This window comes from Trachypithecus francoisi, unplaced genomic scaffold, assembly GCF_009764315.1.
Source record: "Trachypithecus francoisi isolate TF-2019V2 unplaced genomic scaffold, Tfra_2.0 Lachesis_group16, whole genome shotgun sequence".
Taxonomy (NCBI): domain Eukaryota; kingdom Metazoa; phylum Chordata; class Mammalia; order Primates; family Cercopithecidae; genus Trachypithecus; species Trachypithecus francoisi.
The window spans coordinates 81,434,782-81,454,191 of NW_022681461.1; the positions used below are offsets into that span (position 1 = coordinate 81,434,782).

At 36.6% G+C, this 19,410-nt stretch overlaps 1 protein-coding gene across 1 annotated transcript; it reads right to left on the reverse strand.

The window, feature by feature from the left end:
* Positions 1 to 4,166: 4,166 nt before the first annotated feature.
* On the reverse strand, positions 4,167 to 16,758 carry NIPSNAP3A (nipsnap homolog 3A). The gene is made up of 6 exons (XM_033237924.1): positions 16,480 to 16,758; positions 13,172 to 13,382; positions 11,293 to 11,451; positions 9,648 to 9,797; positions 5,110 to 5,196; positions 4,167 to 5,021 (listed from the first exon to the last, which is right to left on the reverse strand). The coding sequence occupies exons 1-6, from the start codon at positions 16,537 to 16,539 to the stop codon at positions 4,945 to 4,947; spliced, it is 744 nt and encodes a 247-aa protein (XP_033093815.1). The 5' UTR covers positions 16,540 to 16,758; the 3' UTR covers positions 4,167 to 4,944.
* Between the last annotated feature and the right edge of the window lie 2,652 nt (positions 16,759 to 19,410).

Sequence of the window (19,410 nt, forward strand, 5' to 3'; positions counted from 1 at the left end):
CTTAGAGAGGAAAAACATTGCTAAGTACTGCTAGGTGCCTAAGCCAATCTTCTAATCATTTTCTCATGGGTTTTAATTATCTTCAAAGCTCTCTGAATTAAGTTTTGTCTCCATTTTATAAAAGAGAAAACTGAAGTTCTAAGAGAGAAACAATTTTCTCACGTTCACGTCTGCTAAGTGGCACAGTCAGGGTTTGAAGCTAGATGGTAAAATCACTTATTTTTAAAATATATGTTATTATTATTATTATTATTTTTTGAGACAGTGTTTTGCTCTTGTTGCCCAGGCTGGAGTGCAGTGGCGCGATCTCGGCTCGTTGCTCCTCCGCCTTCTGATTTCAAGTGATTCTCCTGCCTCAGCCTCCTGAGTAGTTGGGATTACAGGTGCCTGCCACCACGCCTGGCTAATTTTTGTATTTTTAATAGAGACGAGGTTTCACCATGTTGGCCAGGTTGTCTTGAACTCCTAACCTTGTGATCCGCCTGCCTCAGCCTCCCAAAGTGCTGGGATTACAGGTGTGAGCCACCGTGCCTAGCCAAGATACATGATATTTAAGGTGGTTTTAGATTTGTGGTGGAAGAGAGCTTTTAAACGCATTGAAAAAGAATGTTTTTCTGTGACTTCTTTTTTGGTATAAATCCCTAAAAAGTCTCAAAGATATACAGGATTAAGTATTTTGAAAATTATTTTTGCATATACTGAACTTCTGACAAGAATTCCAAAGGATAGGTAATCCAAAACTAAATAAATCATACCAAAACATTGGATTATTAAAATAGGCTAACATGATATAGAGTAACTGGGTAGTTATTTTAGATTAGACAGACTAAGACAGGTAACATGAAGCATTTATCATAGGTACAAAAGTGTATACAGGCACATCTTGTTTTATTGCACTTTGCTTTATTGCACTTTTACAAAATCTCAATAAACACATACAACCATCCATTTTTTTCCTTAATTTCTTCCATTAGTGGTTGGTTTAACCCAGGAATGCAGAATCCACAAAACAGAGGGCCGACTGTATATTGTTTTGGTTTGCCTGTTTTAGAACTGGGATCAGATTATTTAATTGACAGAATAATTGTACATATTTATGGGGTATATGGTGATGTGATACATATAATGTACAGTAATCAGATCAGGGTAATTAAAATATCTATCATCTCAAACATTTATCATTTCTTTGTGTTGAGAACATTCAATATCCTCCTAGCAATTTGAAACTACATATTGTTGTTAACTATAGTTATCTTAAAGTGGTATAGAGCACTAGAACTTATTCCTCCTATCTAGCTATAATTCTAAATCTCTCCCATCCTTCCTCCTAATCCTTCCCATCCTCTAGTATCCTCTGTTCTACTTTTTATTTCTGAAATCAACTTTTTTTAAAGCTTATACATTAGTGAGAACATGTGGTGTGCAACTTTCTCTTGTTGGCATATTTCACTTAACATAATATCCACCAGTTCCAGCCATGTTGCTGTGAATGACAGGATTTCATTCCTTTTTACTGAACAGTATTTTGTTTATCTATTAATCTTGCTGGACACCTAGGCTAATTCTGTGTCTTGGCTATTGTGAATAGTGCTGCAATAAACATGGGGGAGGGAAGATGTCTTTTTGATATACTGATTTCTTTTCCTTTGGATAAATGCTCAGTAGTGGGTTATCCTATTTGCAGTTTCTTGAGGAAACTCCATAGTGTTCTCCATAGTAGTTCTAAGAGTTTACATTCCCAACAGTATATAAGATTTTCCCTTTCTCTGCATCTCACCAGCTTTGTGTTTTGACTTTTGTAATAGCCAGCCTAACTGGGGTGAGATAATACCTCACTCTCACTTTCCTGATGATGAGTGATGTTGAACATTTTTCATATATTTATTAGCTATTTGTATGTCTCCTTTGGAGAAATATCTGTTCAGATCATTTGCCCATTCTTAAATTGGCTTGTTTGGTTTTTATTGCTGGTGAGATGTTTGAGTTCCCTGTATATTCTGGATATGAATCCCTGTCAGATGAATAGCTTGCAAATACTTTTTTTTCCCCATTCTATAGGTTTTTTCATTCTGTTGTTTCATTTGCTGTGTAGAAGCTTTTTAGTTGGACATAATCTTATTTTTGCTTTTGTTGTCTGTGCTTTTGAAATCTTATTCGTAAAATCTTTTCCTAGTTCAATGTCTCGAAGCGTTTCCCTATATTTTCTTCTAGTACTTTTATAGTTTCAGGTCTTACACTTAGCTCTTTGACCCATTGAGCTGAATTTTTGTATCGAGTGAGAGGTGGGGGTCTGGTTTCACTCTTCTGCATGTTGATATCCAGTTTTCCTAGCACAATTTTTTGAAGAGACTGTCTTTTCCCCAATGTATGTTCTTGGCAACTTTGTCAAAAACCAGTTGGCTATAGATGTATGGATTAATTTCTGGATTCTATATTCTGTTCCACTGGTCTGTTTTTGTTTCTATTCCAGTACCATGTTTATTTGGTTACTATAGCTTGTAATATATTTTGAAGTCTGGTAATGTGATGCCTCTAGCTTTGTTCTTTTTGCTTAGGACTGCTAAAAGCAAATTCTTGATAAAGAAATAGACCTATTCTTTGTAAGATATTAAATAACAATATCTAATGGTAGGTGTAAGAGGTATCATAATTTTGAAGTAGTGATGAAGGTAAAATACATTTTCTGTATTTGCAACAACTACAAATAGAGTTTGACAATATCTATGATTTTTATTGACTAAAAAGTTGCAGGTCCTGCTAATATTATTGCGGTTTGTTGCCTACCTTCTCAAACAAAGGAAATGCTTAGAAGTTGGTGCCAATAAAGATGGAACTTTTACCCATCCAAGTTATCAGACTCTGAATTTTATCCATAGACTCCTTCAGGATTTGTGTACAAACCACTACTCTAGAGTATATAACTAGGAATGGAATTACTAGGTCATAAGTACATATTTATCTTTACTAAATCGTGCCAAACTGTTCTATAAATGTATTTTCTTAATAGCAGTGTATGAGGTTTTCCTGACCAATTTCTTATTATTGCCAATCTGATCTGATGAGTGTGAAGACGCATTTTTACACCTCTTATAACAAATAGGTATTAGTTGAAGGATGGTGGGAATTATAAGAAGTGGGCAAAGGGAACAATCTACGTGATGGTGTTCTTGCATTGTTTTTTTTTTTTAAAGGTCAGTCTCATGCAAAAGCAGGAGAGGTGTATCCAATGCTGGCCCAACTGGGTAGGAGGATAGCAGCTATACATGTAAACTCTAGATGCTTAAATTTCCTGAGTGAAAACTTTCCAAATAAACACTGAGATGGAAGACTCTTAGACAAAACTTAGAGCCAATGCCTCTAACTTCTGTGATAGATTTTTACCTCCAGTGTTGGGTCTTCTTTGCCTTAGTAGGAAACTCATCTGTCCTTTGAATCCCAGGGAGCAAGATAAATGAGGGGTGATTATACTTTCTGCTTTTCCAATTTCCCTCAGATAGGTAATTCATAATTTACTATCTTTGCTATATGTAACAGCAGTGTAAAATAGAAATCTAAAATAACATAGAAATGTAAAAATAACATAGCTGTAAATATAGATTTCATAGTCTTGGAAGTACCAAATCTACTTTTAATAGGAAACACTCAATTAAAACAAAAATTTAAGTTGTTTATAGGGAAACTCTACCACATCTGTGACAGTACTAAAGAAACTGATTGTGGGGTTAGTGGCATGCAATTTTCTTGAGGTAACAATATTTACAGTAAAGATGGTAAATTGATACTGTCTCATTACGTTATAGTAACACAGCAATAGCTTCAGAGAAGATAAATACATAAAACTCTTTTTTTTTTTCTTGAGACGGAGTCCCGCTGTGTCGCCCAGGCTGGAGTGCAGGGGCGGGATCTCGGCTCACTGCAAGCTCCGCCTTCCGGGTTCCCGCCATTCTTCCGCCTCAGCCTCCGAGTAGCTGGGACTACAGGCGCCCGCCACCACGCCCAGCTAATTTTTTTTGTATTTTTAGTAGAGACGGGGTTTCACCATGTTAGCCAGGATGGTCTTGATCTCCTGACCTCGTGATCCACCCGCCTCGGCCTCCCAAAGTGCTGGGATTACAGGCTTGAGCCACCGCGCCCGGCCAAAACTCTTAATAAAAAGAACCAGAATGTATATGTAGGCTTTTATTAGGGCAAACATTTCCATATCTGTAAAGATTTCATTAAAACAAATGGATGTCTCGAGTATCTTTGTTAAACAGGATCCAAAATGAAGTAAATATTAGTTAAAATTAATTATAAATAAAGACATTTCAGCATATAAACCAACAAATCTTTTCTAGATTTTTAATACTAGGACCTAACAGCATCATTTTCCAAGTAAGTGACAAATAACTAATGTGAAAACCGTATTTAATATAGATGTCACAAATGACAATGTGGTTTTCCATAGTAAAGAGATATGTTAATTTTCATGAATGCTATTTGGTATTACAAAATAAATTTTACTGGACAAACAAAAAACAAAAAAAAACAGGAAAACAGACATGATGGAAAGGTTGATAAAATATATTAATAATTTAAAAATGCTGTCACAAGCATGGAAATGTTACCATTATCATTTGAATACAAGAAAATGCTATAAAGCAAAGAGTTGTCAGAATACAGTAGAAGAGATAATCTGAAACAAATGAAGAGTCAAGATCTTAAAAGAGTAACAAGTATTTTTAATGTATGACAAATACTGAAATACCATGGAGAAAGTAAACAGAACTATTTTTTGAAGTGGTAGTTACAAAGCACAGATATAGCCTTCAAAATGCAAGAAACATAGCAAATTAACTTACCACCGCCTTCAAATAAAAGTGAGAACCTCTTGGGAGAATTTAAGCACCATTAGCAGACACATCTTAGAGCAGTTAACGAAATGTTTTGTATTTCAGTAGAAAACTATTTCAATGGTGAAAACGATGTAGGAATCAGAAGCATATTCTGCTGAGATACTAGGTAGTTGACACTTTCCCGAACTGGAAAAACATTTCAGAAAGGCATATACAGTTACTGACTGAATCACATTTGTTCTAAAAATAATTCATGCCTAGTCAAACAGCTTACCAGCTGCCACAACTCTGGGATCCTCATGGGACTTATGTCTCCCAGCTGCACGACTATCTGCACTCTCGTTCCACCAAAGCACATGAACTGCAGAAACAAACCACAAGTAGTTTCTAAAAAACAGGGCCTTAACAAATAAGAAATAACAGAAAAATGAATCAAACCCATCCTATTCTTTTTGTTTTTTGAGACAGAGTTTCACTCTTGTCACCCAGGCTGGAGTGCGGTGGCGCGATCTCAGCTCGCTGCAACATCCGCCTCCTGGGTTCTAGAGATTCTTCTGCCTCAGCCTCTGGAGTAGCTGGGATTACAGGTGCCCACTACCACGTCTAGCTATTTTTTTTTTTTTTTTGTATTTTTAGTAGAGATGGGGTTTTGCCATGTTGGGCAGGCTGGTCTTGAACTCCTGAACTCAGGTGATCCGCCCACCTCAGCCTCCCAAAGTGCTGGGATTACAGGCATGAGCCACTGTGCTTGGCCAAAACCATCCTATTCTTTAAATCAAAATAGTGATATCAAAAAGGTAAAACTAAATATGTTACTGATAAGATTTCAGAGGGGTCAGAGACTTGCTAGAGAAATTGATAAATTAATCAAATTGGTTTTATAGATGAAGAAATAGAAGGCTGGAAAAGGGAAGTACTAAAGTCAAACAGCTAGAGGCACAATCAAGACAAGACCCAAATTTTATGATTTCCTACTATAGTTTCCTTTAAATTTTAAAAAAGCAAAATTATGAGGAAATTGTGTTTACTATTAAAAATTTACAATATACAAAGAAGAAAATTAAAAGTGGCATAATGTTAACAGTATAGAGAAAACTTCTATGGAAATTTATTGTATTTCCTTTGGAAAATATGAGTAAAACCAAATCAGGGTCTTATTGTATACTATAATAACAGATTTAGTAACAGGTTTTTAAAAATCAACAGTATTTTCTATGGCAATATTAATTTTTAATGGTTATATAAATTCCTCCTTACAGAATCAGCAACTTATTATGCCAGCCCCTTATTGTTGACTATTTAGACTATTTCCAATATTTCAGTATTCTATAAAATACTGGAATAAATGTTCTTCTTGTACAAAATTGCTTATGAAGTTTTTATAATTGTAATATATAAATGTTAGATGTATAGGAAAATGCAGATAAAAAACTGTAATCATTTTATTTTTGGTGTATCTCTTCTGTATTTGGTGTATCTCTTTATTTGTGTATATATGTATTTTTATTTTTTGATTTAATTTTTATTTTTGTGGAGACAGGTTCCCACTTTGTTGCCCAGGCTGGTCTCAAACTCCTGGCCTCAAGCAATCCTATTGCCTCGGCATCCCAAAGTGTTGGGATTACAGGCGTGAACCATCATGCCTGGCCTGTATTTTTATATATAGTTGTGTATTTATACAAATAAACATATATAAGCATATTTGCTTATGCTTATATAAGTATATGATATGCTGTACATGTATATCGATTTCTGTATTACATATGTATTACATAAAGGTCATACTACATTTCCAATATTTCTTTAATGTAAACAATATTAACATAAACTTCATTTGAGCACAACTATATGTTTATAATAATACTTTCGATGACAACTACTGATGTTTATTGAATGACAACTATGTATCAGGCCTAGTTTTAAGCATTTTAATGTATTAACTCATTTAATTCTCATAATAATCTAGGTCCTCATAATAATCTATCATTTTATGGATGAAAAAACTAAGGTATGGTGACGTTTACTTACCCAAAGTCAAAAAGTAAGTAGTATACCTGGGATTTAAACCCAGGCAGTCTGAATCTGATTATTTCCTTAATATAAAGTAGAATTTAAGTTGAGAGAACTGAAAAGCATGTCTTATATATATATATATATATATATATATATACTTACACACAGTATATAGTATACACTGTCCTCCAGAAATGATATACTGATTACCAATTCTCCTAACACTGAGAATGAATTTAAGATGAAAAAGTGTATGAACACACATTTTCAGTAGTTTTTTTTAAAAATAAAAGTTATATGTGTGCAGTATAGAAAATTAAGGTAGAGGCTGGGCATGGTGGCTCACACCTCTTATCCCGGCACTTTGGGAGGCCGAGGCAGGCGGATCACCTGGAAGCAGGCGGATCACCTGTGGTCAGGAGTTTGAGACCAGCGTGGTGAAATCCTGTCTCTACTAAAAATACAAAAATTATCTGGGCATGGTGGCACACACCTGTAATCCCAGCTACTTGGGAGGCTGAGGCAGGAGAATCTCCTGAACCAGGGAGGCGGAGGTTGCAGGGGGCTGAGATCGCATCACTGCACTCCACAGAGCATGGCTCCATCTCAAAAAAAAAAAAAAAAGTTAACATAGAGACTTAACCATTTATTTCACTGAAATATGACTACTATGTATGTTATATACTTTCAAATTTCTTTTCTATATAATTTGGCACACCTATACACATACACACCCAGGCATATTTTCTAGAAGTGATACTGGCAAAAACAATAAAAATAAGGCTTTTATTTGTATTGTCAAATTTTGGGGAAAGATTAAGCTAATATGAACCCTGCAGAGTATTTGAGTACTTATTTTTTCCTGACCTAATACTATATCCATGTAAGTATGCCTTTTATTAGGTAAAGAAATGGCATCTCATTATTGTTTTAATATGCATTTTCTTTAATATATATTTAGTAGCCATGTGCATGTCTACTTTTGCATAAATTTTTATTTTTATTTTTGCCTTTGAATTTCATTTATGGTGATTTTCAGGCATCCAGAAAGTTTGAGCCTTTGTATAATAAAATCATACGTTGATTTTTTTTTCTTCATAGTTTCTTCATTTGCTTTTGGCTTACAAATATAGTTCCAATCCACATTATTAAATAAATTCATCTACATTTTGTTTCACCAATTTTATGGATTAAATTTTTTTTTCATTAAAATATACAATGCAGCTTGACTTTATTTTCACATATGGTGTGAGACAGGCATCTAATAATTTTCATAACAGTTTCTCCTCCATGTATTTTCCAACCTGAATATACATCTATTTTTATATATTCTATTTTCTTATGATAGATTATTACAAGAAGTTGAATTTCTGCATAAAGATGGGTATATTAGGTTTGAGATGTCCATTGGACATAAAGAGATAATAGAAAGGCAACAGGATATTATGATGAGTCTTTCAAATATTTGTTAGCTATTCTTAGACATTTATCCTTTCTTTGTTACTTTTTTTTTTTTTTTTTTAAGAGACAGGGTCTTACTATGTCATTCAGGGGCTGGAGTACAGTGGTGCAATCATAGCTCACTGCAGCCTTGAAATCCTGGCTCAACAGATCCTCCCACCTCCACCTCCCAAGTAGCTAGGACTATATGTGTTTACCACCATGCCCAACTAATTCTTAATTTTTTTTTTTGTAGAGACAAGCTGTGTTGCCCAGGCTAGTTGCAAACTCCTGGGCTTAAGCAGTCCTTCAGCCTAAGCCTCCCAAAAGTGCTGGAATTACAGGTGTGAGCTGCCTCTTCGGTTCTTTTATCCTTTCAGATAAACTTTACAAATGTTTTTCTGAATTTGCCACAAAAAATCTTGAAATTCTGATTGAAATGTTTTTCAACATTACAAGTTAAATACCGCAAATATGTGTTTTATTAAATAAATATATCCATATATAAATTTACCTCTCTATATATACATATTTACTATATTATCTCTCTATATAGATATATATAAAACTGCGGTGGAAAATGGGTAAATTTTTATTAGGGGGCTTTAATTTTTATACAAAACATATATTACTTTTTTACTTAGCGATAATCTCCCTACCTCAAGTAATATTATTTTTAAAAAATCAGTACATTCAGAGAAAAAGAAATGATGAAAGTAACAGATTATTTCTTGAGGTTCCTTCATTTTTTTTTTTTTTTGAGATGGAGTTTTGCTCTTGTCACCCAGGCTGGAGTGCAATGACATGACTTTGGCTCATTGCAACCTCCGCTTCCTGGATTCAAGTGATTCTCCTGCCTCAGCCTCCAGAGTAACTGGGATTACAGGCCCCCACCACCATGCCTGGCTAATTTTTTCTATTTTTGGTAGAGATGGGTTTTCACCATGTTTGCCAGGCTGGTCTCCAACTCCTGACCTCAGGTGATCTGCCCCCCTTGGCTTCCCAAAGTGCTGGGATTATAGGCCTGAGCCAGGTGATCCACCCCCCTCGGCCTCCCAAAGTGCTGGGATTACAGGCCTGAGCCACCGTGCCCAGCTGAGGTTCCTTCAGTTTAAAAATTTTAATCACTTTGATGTATCAGGGAAAATAGTTATTCACCATTTGAAAAAGGTTTCATAAGTTAACATTCTACATAAATAAGGTGTAAAACAAATTTTCTCAATTTTAAAAATTACAAAAAACTAAACATTTGGCAATAAATAATAAAATATACTCTAATGAGAAAGAGAGAGAAACTGACCCAAGGAACTTCGGTCACAATATATATTACAATTTCATATAAGAAATGGACAACTGTACCTCTGTTAAGTGCTCCGTACTCTGTGTGGAACACTCCAACTAGTTTTGTGTAACCTAGATTGACATGAGCATGAACTGCCCTTTTAAATGCATCACCCCACAGAGCTGGCCCACCAGGTTTCATCTGAAAAGTGGCCAGTTCATAGACTCCTGCAACAGGGAGAAAAATAATTTTTCAGAAAACATTCAAGCAATATCTAATCACGTTTCTCAGTGAAAAGTCTTTCACTATCTACACACACAGATTTGGAGGATGAGACATGCATATGTATTATGTAGACATGTTTATTATATTTGCACTGTCTTTCTTTGCTTTTATGCTTAGAAAGTCCTTGCCCACGTTTAAGAGTGAGTTGTTATGCTTAATCATACAGATGACAAAGAAAAAGAACTGGAAGCTATTATAAACTATTATCTAAAATATTTTTAATTGATAAAATTTGTTAAAAAACTGTTGAGAATGTATAATGAAATAGAATTTTGAGCTGCATGAGTCTATGCTTTTAGAAAATAAAAGAATAAAAGAAGAATTTTCCAATCTATATTTTCATTCTTTCCAATTTCCACTATGTTTTTCTTCATATAATTTCTCCCTATAAGTTTCCATTTTTAACAGGAACAGCAAAGGAAAGAGTGGACCCGAAGTGATGTCTCTGAATTTTGGAGGAAAAAAAACCAAACCTAAAGAGATGGTTTTATTTGTCCTAAATATCCAGGTAAATACTTGAAAAGTATTGTACACTTTGGACAGAAGTATAGGGCTGGTGGAGAGAAAGAAACTCTGAGACAAGTAGCAAAAACATGCAAAAATTTCCAAGCAATGATGTACACAGAGGAGGAGAACCAAGATTTGACACTGTCAGAGAAGTGAACTATTTTATTTAGATAGTACTGAGAACTGAGGGGACCCCTAAGTAGGTAAAGATCCAAAGAAGAGTTTGTAAATTTTTTTGTAACCTAAATATACTACAAAATTGGGAATAATGGGGGAAGTAAAATAACATTTAAATGAGTTTATGCTTTTCTAATCTGACCTTTGTTTAAAACTGGATTGAGGTAATAGTTTCTTTAAGTCAGCAAGAAGTGAAATCAGCAAGAAGACAAATCTTAAGCAATTACTTTCAAACTGAGAAACAAGAAAGAAGACAAAAAAGTTAGACTAAAGTAATATAGCTTGGCAGTTTCACTTAATCTGTTTCCCCCAAATAGTCAATGTTATAAGCAAAGCTGTATTTAATGATTTAAGATTAGTTATAATTTATGGAAATACTTTTACATTTTAAAGATCATATTATTTTAAAATTATGGCAAAACTTCATACGCTATCCCTTACCTATCAACACGTTCCCTGCTCCCAGTGCACAAATTCTCAACTTCTACTGACCATGTCAGCTTTTTCTATAACACAGTTAAGCTTACAAATCTGCAAGGTCTCAATCTGAAAAATATCTCATTATTTTATGCTCATTTTTTTAAAGGATGGGGTAAGAGCTCCCATTTATTTTTACCTCAGTAATCACTGTATGTTCCTATATAAAACAAAGGATTAATTTTATTTTTTTTCCAAAGGAACTTCAGTTTATATCACTTAAGTTCTTTAGTATTTTGTTCATCAAAACTCAGTGACTAAGAAGGAAGGACTTACCCTCTTTTGGAGGTTTTTCTATTTTGCACCATGGTACCAGATAAGTAATCTCACTCTCTTGTTTATCAATGAGAGCCAAATTTGGAATGAGAAATTGTTCTTGCCATTCCTTATCTTTGGCCAAGGCTTTCCGAACTTCAGTTCGATGAGCAAAATTATCTGTGGGAAGAAAAGAATAAGGAAAAATAAAAAAATTCAGTTTTAAATCACCTGTACTTTGCTGGGTTTCATTCAAATCAGCAATGGTCATTGATGCCATATAGGAACCTTGTGTTAGGCCTTTGGCAACACCAACTAAACAGATGTGACCATCTGCCCTGAAGTTGCTCAAGGACAAAAAGGGCAGCAGAAATGCAAACTAATTGTAATGTCACATAATAGGCTTTATAGACTTGACCACGTAGTAGACAGTTTTGTGAATTAGGTTAAGTTATTGAATCTTTCTGTGCCTCAGTTTCTGTGAAATTGAGATAATAAGATATCTACCTCCAGGGTTGTATGAGGATTAAATTAACACATGAAAAGAGTTTAGAATAGTGGTTGGCACCTAATTAATACTCAGTATATATGAACTATTCTTACTTGATTGAGGCATTTAACTACAGTGCTGGTTTAGAGAAAGACTGTTTTCCTTTGGTGGTGGTGGGTAGTGAAGTCCAGATACACCCTGAATCAAATTTAATGAGTGAAGTTAAAACACCTTGAATCAAATTTAACATGAGTGAAGTTAAACTGTACTTTTTAAGCCTCTTCTCCTTTGAACAAATAGATTTCAAAGAAATAATGCTGATTCTCTTATTGTCATCCATTCTTTCTCCCCAGCACTTATTTTTCTTCTATTTAAGTTACCCAAACAGTTATATACATTTGCCAACATATGGGCCTAGTACTATATTTACTGTTAGGACCTCATAATACTAATGGTAAGAGAGTTTCATATGGTTTACATTGGGATAAGGAAGAATACCTATCTTACAACTTAAGTGAGGTATATCAGAACTTAGTTTTTTTAAATGGGCTGTGATACAACTTGTACCACATCTAAAGCATAAATTGTATTTTAATGAGGCTTTTCCTATTATAACAGGGAAAAACCCTAAACCAAACACTAAATGAAATTATTAAAAATTCTTGAGGTATCATCAAGTTCTGATGTAGACACTGGAGTAACAAGCATTCTGAGCATTCTTATAACTTATTCTCCTTCCTCTACTAAACCAGGCGTAGGTTAGTTTCAACACAGGAAGAACTCTCCCTCATTCCTTTTCTTTTACCTCCCTAGAGTAGTGTAACAGTGAATTCTTCAAAACTCTGGGGGTACAGATATGAAACAGATGTGGTCTGTAAACATAACAGAATTATTAAATCTCAGAGTTCAGTGAGGACTGAAAGTTAACCATCATCCCCTATAAACCTCCATATTCGTAAAGTCCCTTAAATGGTTGAATTATTTCTGCTAAAATACTGATATACAGTCCCCTAGCTTCAAAAAAACAAAAGGTACTTCTCCTTTCCTTTTGTGATCTTAACCCACTTGGACTTTAAAAATTGCTGCTTTGAATGTTTCATGAACTATCTTTACAGCAAACCATTTTAACATTTTTCTGAGGTTTAAAGTTTAGGTCTCAATTTTATGGCCTGATACATGAGACGCCATGTCTTCCAATTTATAATATAATATAATGTAATGTTTAAGCAAGGTGTTAGAGGTATACCACTGGGAAGAATAAGAACTGAATTTACTTTTTTGGTATTGCTTTTCAAAAGTCTTAGTTAACCTGTATGTATCTATAATAATATAGATCCAAGAACTAAGTTTTATGTTACATTTAACAGAATGAAAATCTATACTGAACGTCAAAACTGGATGACTCTTTACCATACTTCCAAATATGAAACACTTTATTCATTCTGCCTCCAAATTCTACGCTCCAGAATCCAACCAATTCAGAGTGAGCTGTCCGAAGATGAGCGTTTTTCTTAAAATTTTCCAGGAACTCATTCATCTTTGAGGGTTTAAGGTAATAAGTACGAAATTCATAGAATGTTCCATCGTATTGTCTGGGTCCTGTAGCAAAAGATGAGCACACCTGAAGAAGATAAGACAAATGTAAATACCTTGAGAAGAAAGGATTCATTATACTGTGTTAAAACTAAATCTGAATCTGGTACAAGGGACATTCATAGACTCATTACTCAAGTTTGTACTTCTGTTGTCAATTCTCAGTATGTTACTGATGGAGGGTGTCCAGGTTCTTGGTGTTTGAAAAAAGAACTGGACAAAACGCACAAACAAAGCAAGGAAAGAATTCAGTAACAAAAGCAGAGATTTACTGAAAATGAAAGCACACTCCACAGGGTAGGGGTGGGCCTGAGCAAGTGGCTCAGGAGCCCTGGTTACAGAATTTTCTGGGGTTTCAGTACCCTCTAGAGATGTCCCATTGGTTACTTGGTGTAAGCCACATATAAATGAAGAGGATGACGTAAAGTTACAAAGTCATTTACTCTGTGTACAGCCTATGTAAATGAAGATGGTATTTCTTGTCATAGCTGGTGTTTTAGTTCTAGGAAGTCCTTAGGTTCCCTGCCTCGAGGCCCTATTCTCCTGCCTCCCATATACATTTGTTTACATAGAGGCGTCAATAAAGACTACTACTCTTAAATATGCTGAGTGCATGTTACTGTTTCCTAGTGGGGGTTCACTGTCAACTTTAGCCACTTTTTCAGAAATTGCTCATAAGAAGGCGCTGAGATCTTAATGGTACTTCTTTATCCAAGAACTACAATTAGGATTCTAACAAATTTACAAAAGTTTTCCTATTAGCCAATATTGCATCTTTAGTCAAGTGCATATGTGTTACAGTTATGCACATCAAAGAACTTTATTAACTACGCAAGTAACTTTTTGCAGGCATAATGAAAAAAAATGTTTACTAGCAGAAAACTCCTTTAGGTTCTTGAAAAAAATGGAAATTACAATTCAGGTCAAAGTATTTCCTAAATGCAATGAAGTAAACCACTGATCAAAAATAGGACTGGAATGTAACTAATGCAACAAAAAGCTCTGACCAATCCAATTGAATTGTAATATGGTGGTAGAACATGAATGCTGAGAAAAATAATTCAGAGTCAAAATTTTCTGATTATTAGTTTCTAATTACGATGCAATGTGAACAACATTTAATGAATCCACTTATACCACATTGATGAAAATATCACTTAAGAACCATTAATTCCTTTTGTAATAGTCATACACTCACTGTAAATTTCTAATTTGTGTTCTGGTTGAACTTTCTGTAAGAAATACCTCACCAAAGGTTATCCTCTATGTAGGTATCTATGTGTAATATGTATACACACACACCCCCACATATATATATACATGCATGGTATACACACAGGCACTCGTGATATTCTTATAAATCCATCTTATGTAAGTTTGATTAGCATGTGCCATTTCCTGAAGTTGATTACACCGGAATAATCTATTAAGACAGTTTTGATACCTACAAAGCTATGGACAAATTAGGGCTTATCTAGCCAGTATGTCTGTTTGAAAGCAGTAGGCTTTTGCTCCGATATATTTGTTTACAAAATTCAAAATTATGTAACTGTGTATGATAAGGCTTAATGATAATTACCTAGAGTTAATTCTGTTCATTTGAGCAATAAGAATATAACTCATGTCTGAGTTATAACTTATTGCTCAAATGACTAAACCTACCAACAAAAACAACTGCAGCTGCCCCTGACTTTCATGGACACTCTTTTTGTGCTTTTAAACCAAACTCTAGTAACAATGTTGGTAGAGAAACAAGTGCTTAGTATCCATAATTTCAAAATTTTTATAATAAAATATATCAGGAGATAGGCCAATGGGGCATTTGTGACAACTGAATTTCAGGTTGATTTGAGGAATTTGTATTCGGAGGATAACATAGTTGATCAAAGGTACACATTTTTACAATTTTTGGCAGTATTAATATATAGTAGGGAACCTACAGTGAGAGAGAGAGAGGTGTGGACAGGTGGTGCCAGAGAAGGAAGACTGCAGGGGGAGCAGGGTATGGTGGGGGACCCGGATGGGAGTTGAGAATTTTGCTGCAGGGATGACTTTTAACTACTAGGGCAGAAATCATGAGTCGTCCATTCTCCCTTATCTCCAAGTTAGGGATCATTCCCACCAGCAACGACCTCCACTTCACTTACAAGAGAACAACTGATGGACATTTTTAAAAACTCAAAGTTTAGAATCATGCCATAAGGACGTAATTCCTGGCCCTGCGCCACTGGAGAATCATTAGGGTAAAAACTGCATTGTTAATCCGGGGTGAGTGGACATTAGCTGCTCTTCTTTAGTGTTCCTCAGTCTGTCTCTAGGATAGGTTAATCCCCTTCCTATCCTGCCCCTTCAGAAAGGAGTAAAGTCCTACAAATGAAAAGGAAAAGAAATTTCTAGGTTGGAGCCACAGAATAGGCCACTCCCGAAAGTTAGGGCAGAATCACAAGCTCCATTTTGTCCATTTCTCATCTAAGGTTAAAAGAGTCTGTCATCGTCCTATCTGATAGGAGGCTCCGGTCCCACCTGGTTGGGGGAGCGGCCACACGGAGCGCGGGTGGCGGGCAGGGTCCAGCCCCACCGGGACCCTGGGCCTCCTTTTCAAGGGTCTCCGCGAAATGCTCGGAAGTTGTGTTTCATTTAAAAGGGGGCGGCCGGTTCCGGTGCGAGCGGCTGGCTGGCAATTCCCTCCCCTCCTTCAAGCTGATGTCTAGAGAGGGCGGAGGCTTGGAAAGCCACAACTCCACCGGCGGCTCGACAGCGCCAGGTGACAACGTGGGAGCGCTCCCTGGGCCGCAGTCGCGACGTAGCTGGGCGGCAAAAACGCAGCAGCGGCGCCATGGGAGTGTCCCGGTGGGTGTGGCAGCCAGGCTAGAAAAGCCCTCTTACTGCGACTGCCAGCGAGACGACCCCGGCTAGGGGTATACCCCTAGCAGCGGCCTCCTCCTCACGTGCGTCCCGGGGACCACTGTCTCCGGGTTCCCGGGCTCGCGCTAGAGCCTCGGCGGCGGCGCGGAACCCCAAGTCTGGGCGCGTGTGGCAGAGAGCGCATGCGCATGACTCGCACCATCCCGGAACAACCCCTACCTCCCCTCGGGTGAAGGATTGGGCGCCCCCGCGGCCAGTACCTGAGGCGCCAGCGTCCGTGAGGCCAGCGCTCGAGTCAGGGCGCTTCTGAGGACGAGCATGGCGCGGCTTCGGCGCTGAGAAAAGCAGCCAGTCGTGTCCTTTCTGAGACACCTCTGAAGGTTTCCCGAGTGGAAAGGAGCGGCTCCTGGACCATTGGCAGACGCAGGCTGGGGCGGGGCTCTGCGGGGTCAGCTCCACCCCGGCGCGGGAGGCGCGGCAGGTCCAGTAGCTTGTTGCCTTCGTCTCCTGCGCTGAGCGTTAGTCCCCCTTGGTTTCCTGAAACGTTCTTGCCCCAAATGTTAGAGGTGACGTTAGAATTAACTGAAGGCTCGGATCATTCCTGCTCCAACTTTCTGGGCCCTCACCTCATTCGCTCCAATGCTCAGTTGTGTAGATTGGTAAATGTGCGGGGGCTGTGGGTGTGTTGTCCGTGGAGAAGGAAGGAGAGGTGTTGAGTGCGTGCATGTGCAGTGCTTTGTATTTAAACTCGTGGAGGTTTTTTCTTAAGTTTTAGATATTGTGATAGACGTGTTATTTGAGCCTGACCTCTCTGCAATAAATGTGTTCTCCATCTTATAAGGCTGCTAATAAAGATTTAGATTAAATTTTCCACGAACTCAGAGAAATGGCAGGCCCGAGCCTGATACAGAAAAGTCAAAGTTAAACATACCCTAGTCTAGTCCTCCTAGTCTGGGAGTATTAGTTCCCAGAGTAACCACCTTTCAACATTTTAAACTGTTTCATTTAATGCTTGTTTCCGTATTTTTAAGTAAGAAGTATTTTCTGCTGTTTCTTGCATTTTCAGTTATGGATAGTATGTGTTGACGTCCTTCTGTGACAGATGAGGATTTATGTCTGTCTCATAGATGCCACTGCCCCCAAATTCACTTGTCATCCTGCATGTAATAGTGCTTACGTTAATTAATTTACAGTAATTAATTATTAATTTACAGGAATCTATATTAATGTTTACATTATTCTTGCTAATAATTACATTATTGTACACATTAATGTAATATTGCTTACATAATGAGGACTAGGTAGGTATTACAGGCCCATGACCTGTGATTGTATTGGTTGCGCCTTGTGGAAGAACTTTGGAATTGTCTGTTCATAGAAAGGGAGGCTTTTTAAAATTAGTTATTTCGGAAGGGTTGCCTCAGTTTTTCTAGAAGAGAGAGCCATTTGTAACCATGCAAGACTAAAGAAATTATTTGTATCAGATCTGTAGGAGTAAATTATTTTATTAGACCTTTTTTAAACCCTGTAATTGCCAATCCATTTATTTATTCAACAGATACTTACTAAATTCCTTCCGTGTTCCAGGCACTTTTCCAGAAACGGGTACAGAATTGAGCAAAATTCAAAGTCCCGTCCTCTTGGAACATCCAGGTTGGAGGAAACAGATAAACAAATGAAGAGTAAATATATCAGGGCTTGTCAAATAATATAAAGAAAAATACCGTAAGATACGAAGAATAAAAGTGCTAGTGGAATTCTAAAAGTGCTTAGGATTCTAGCTATTGACTTGAATATTTAGGATTTAGATTTCTTCATACCACTCCCTCAATATACACTTTCCTTCCTGCATCTATTGATGTTTACATTAAAAGTATGTTTTGGGGTGAGAAAAAAATGTTAAAAGCACTGTAAGCACAGGTGAATCTCTTCAAATAGTGGGCTTCACTGTGAGGTGATCTGACCTGGGTATTTCACTGAAGGCTGTATCCCCTCCCCCAAACTGTTATCTGCAAGTTATTTATCTGTGTAGTCGGTGTTAGGGACGGGAAACTTCCAGTATCCTATCTGTGTGGGAAAAGCCTTGCTGCCAGTTTCCTGAGGCTGAGGAGGGAAGAAGGTCAGAATACTCAGCATTTGATAATATCTTTTAACTATATGTTAATTAGGGTAGGCTAAATAGCTCTTGCAAATCAACACACAAAGTGTATTATTACTCAAACACTATAGGGTTTTATTTTTTTATAAGAATACAAAGTGGGTTTTTCTAGTTGGCTGGTAGCTCTTCTATACACAGTAAATTAGGGAGCCAGGCTTCTACCCTGTGGCTTTGCCATTCCCTAGTCTCATCATACACTGCATCCATCCAGCAGAAAAATACAGGGAACTTCCAAGAGGAAAATACAGATTTGGGCAAAAATCATGGCTACAATTTAGAGATGGCTAAACACTGTCAAGTGCTACTAAGTAGCTAAAATATTCTCCTATTTGCTTTCTCACAGGTTTTAAATATCATCAAAATACTATGAGTTAAGCTTTATCTCTGTTTTGTAATTGAGAAAGGGAAGTCCGAAGAGAGAATTTTCTCAGGTTCATTGCTGCAATGAAAGTCTGTTCATTGGCACAGACTTTGAAGCCCAATTGTAAAACTAGTTCAGTTTACCATTTATTATTAAAAGATATGTGATTATTAAGGTAATTTTAGATTTGTAGTGGAAAGTAGCTTTTAGAATAAAATGTAATGTTCTGTGGCTATTTTAAAAGACATAGCCCTAAACTGCCTGGAAAATGTATAGGATAAATATTTTGAAAATTATTGTTGCATATCCTGACATTCTGACAAATAGTCCAAAGGATAGATAATTCAAAGCTAGAAAAATCATACCAAAAAAACTAGATTATTAAAATAGGCTCATATGATATAGAGTAACTGGGTAGTTATTTTGGATTGGATAGACAGAGATGACCTAAAAAGGTAACATCAAACATTTATCATAGGTGTGAAAGTGTACATGAGATATCTGTACACTTTAAAGGAGAATAATAACGTGAATATCTGTGCTCTTTCCACAAGGCTTAAGAAAAAGGGTATTGCCAGCAACTCAGAAGCTCAATATATGTTAATTCCTGACCACATTCTTCTTACCACCCTCTCCTCCAATTCCCTCAAGTAACCATGATCCCAAATTTTG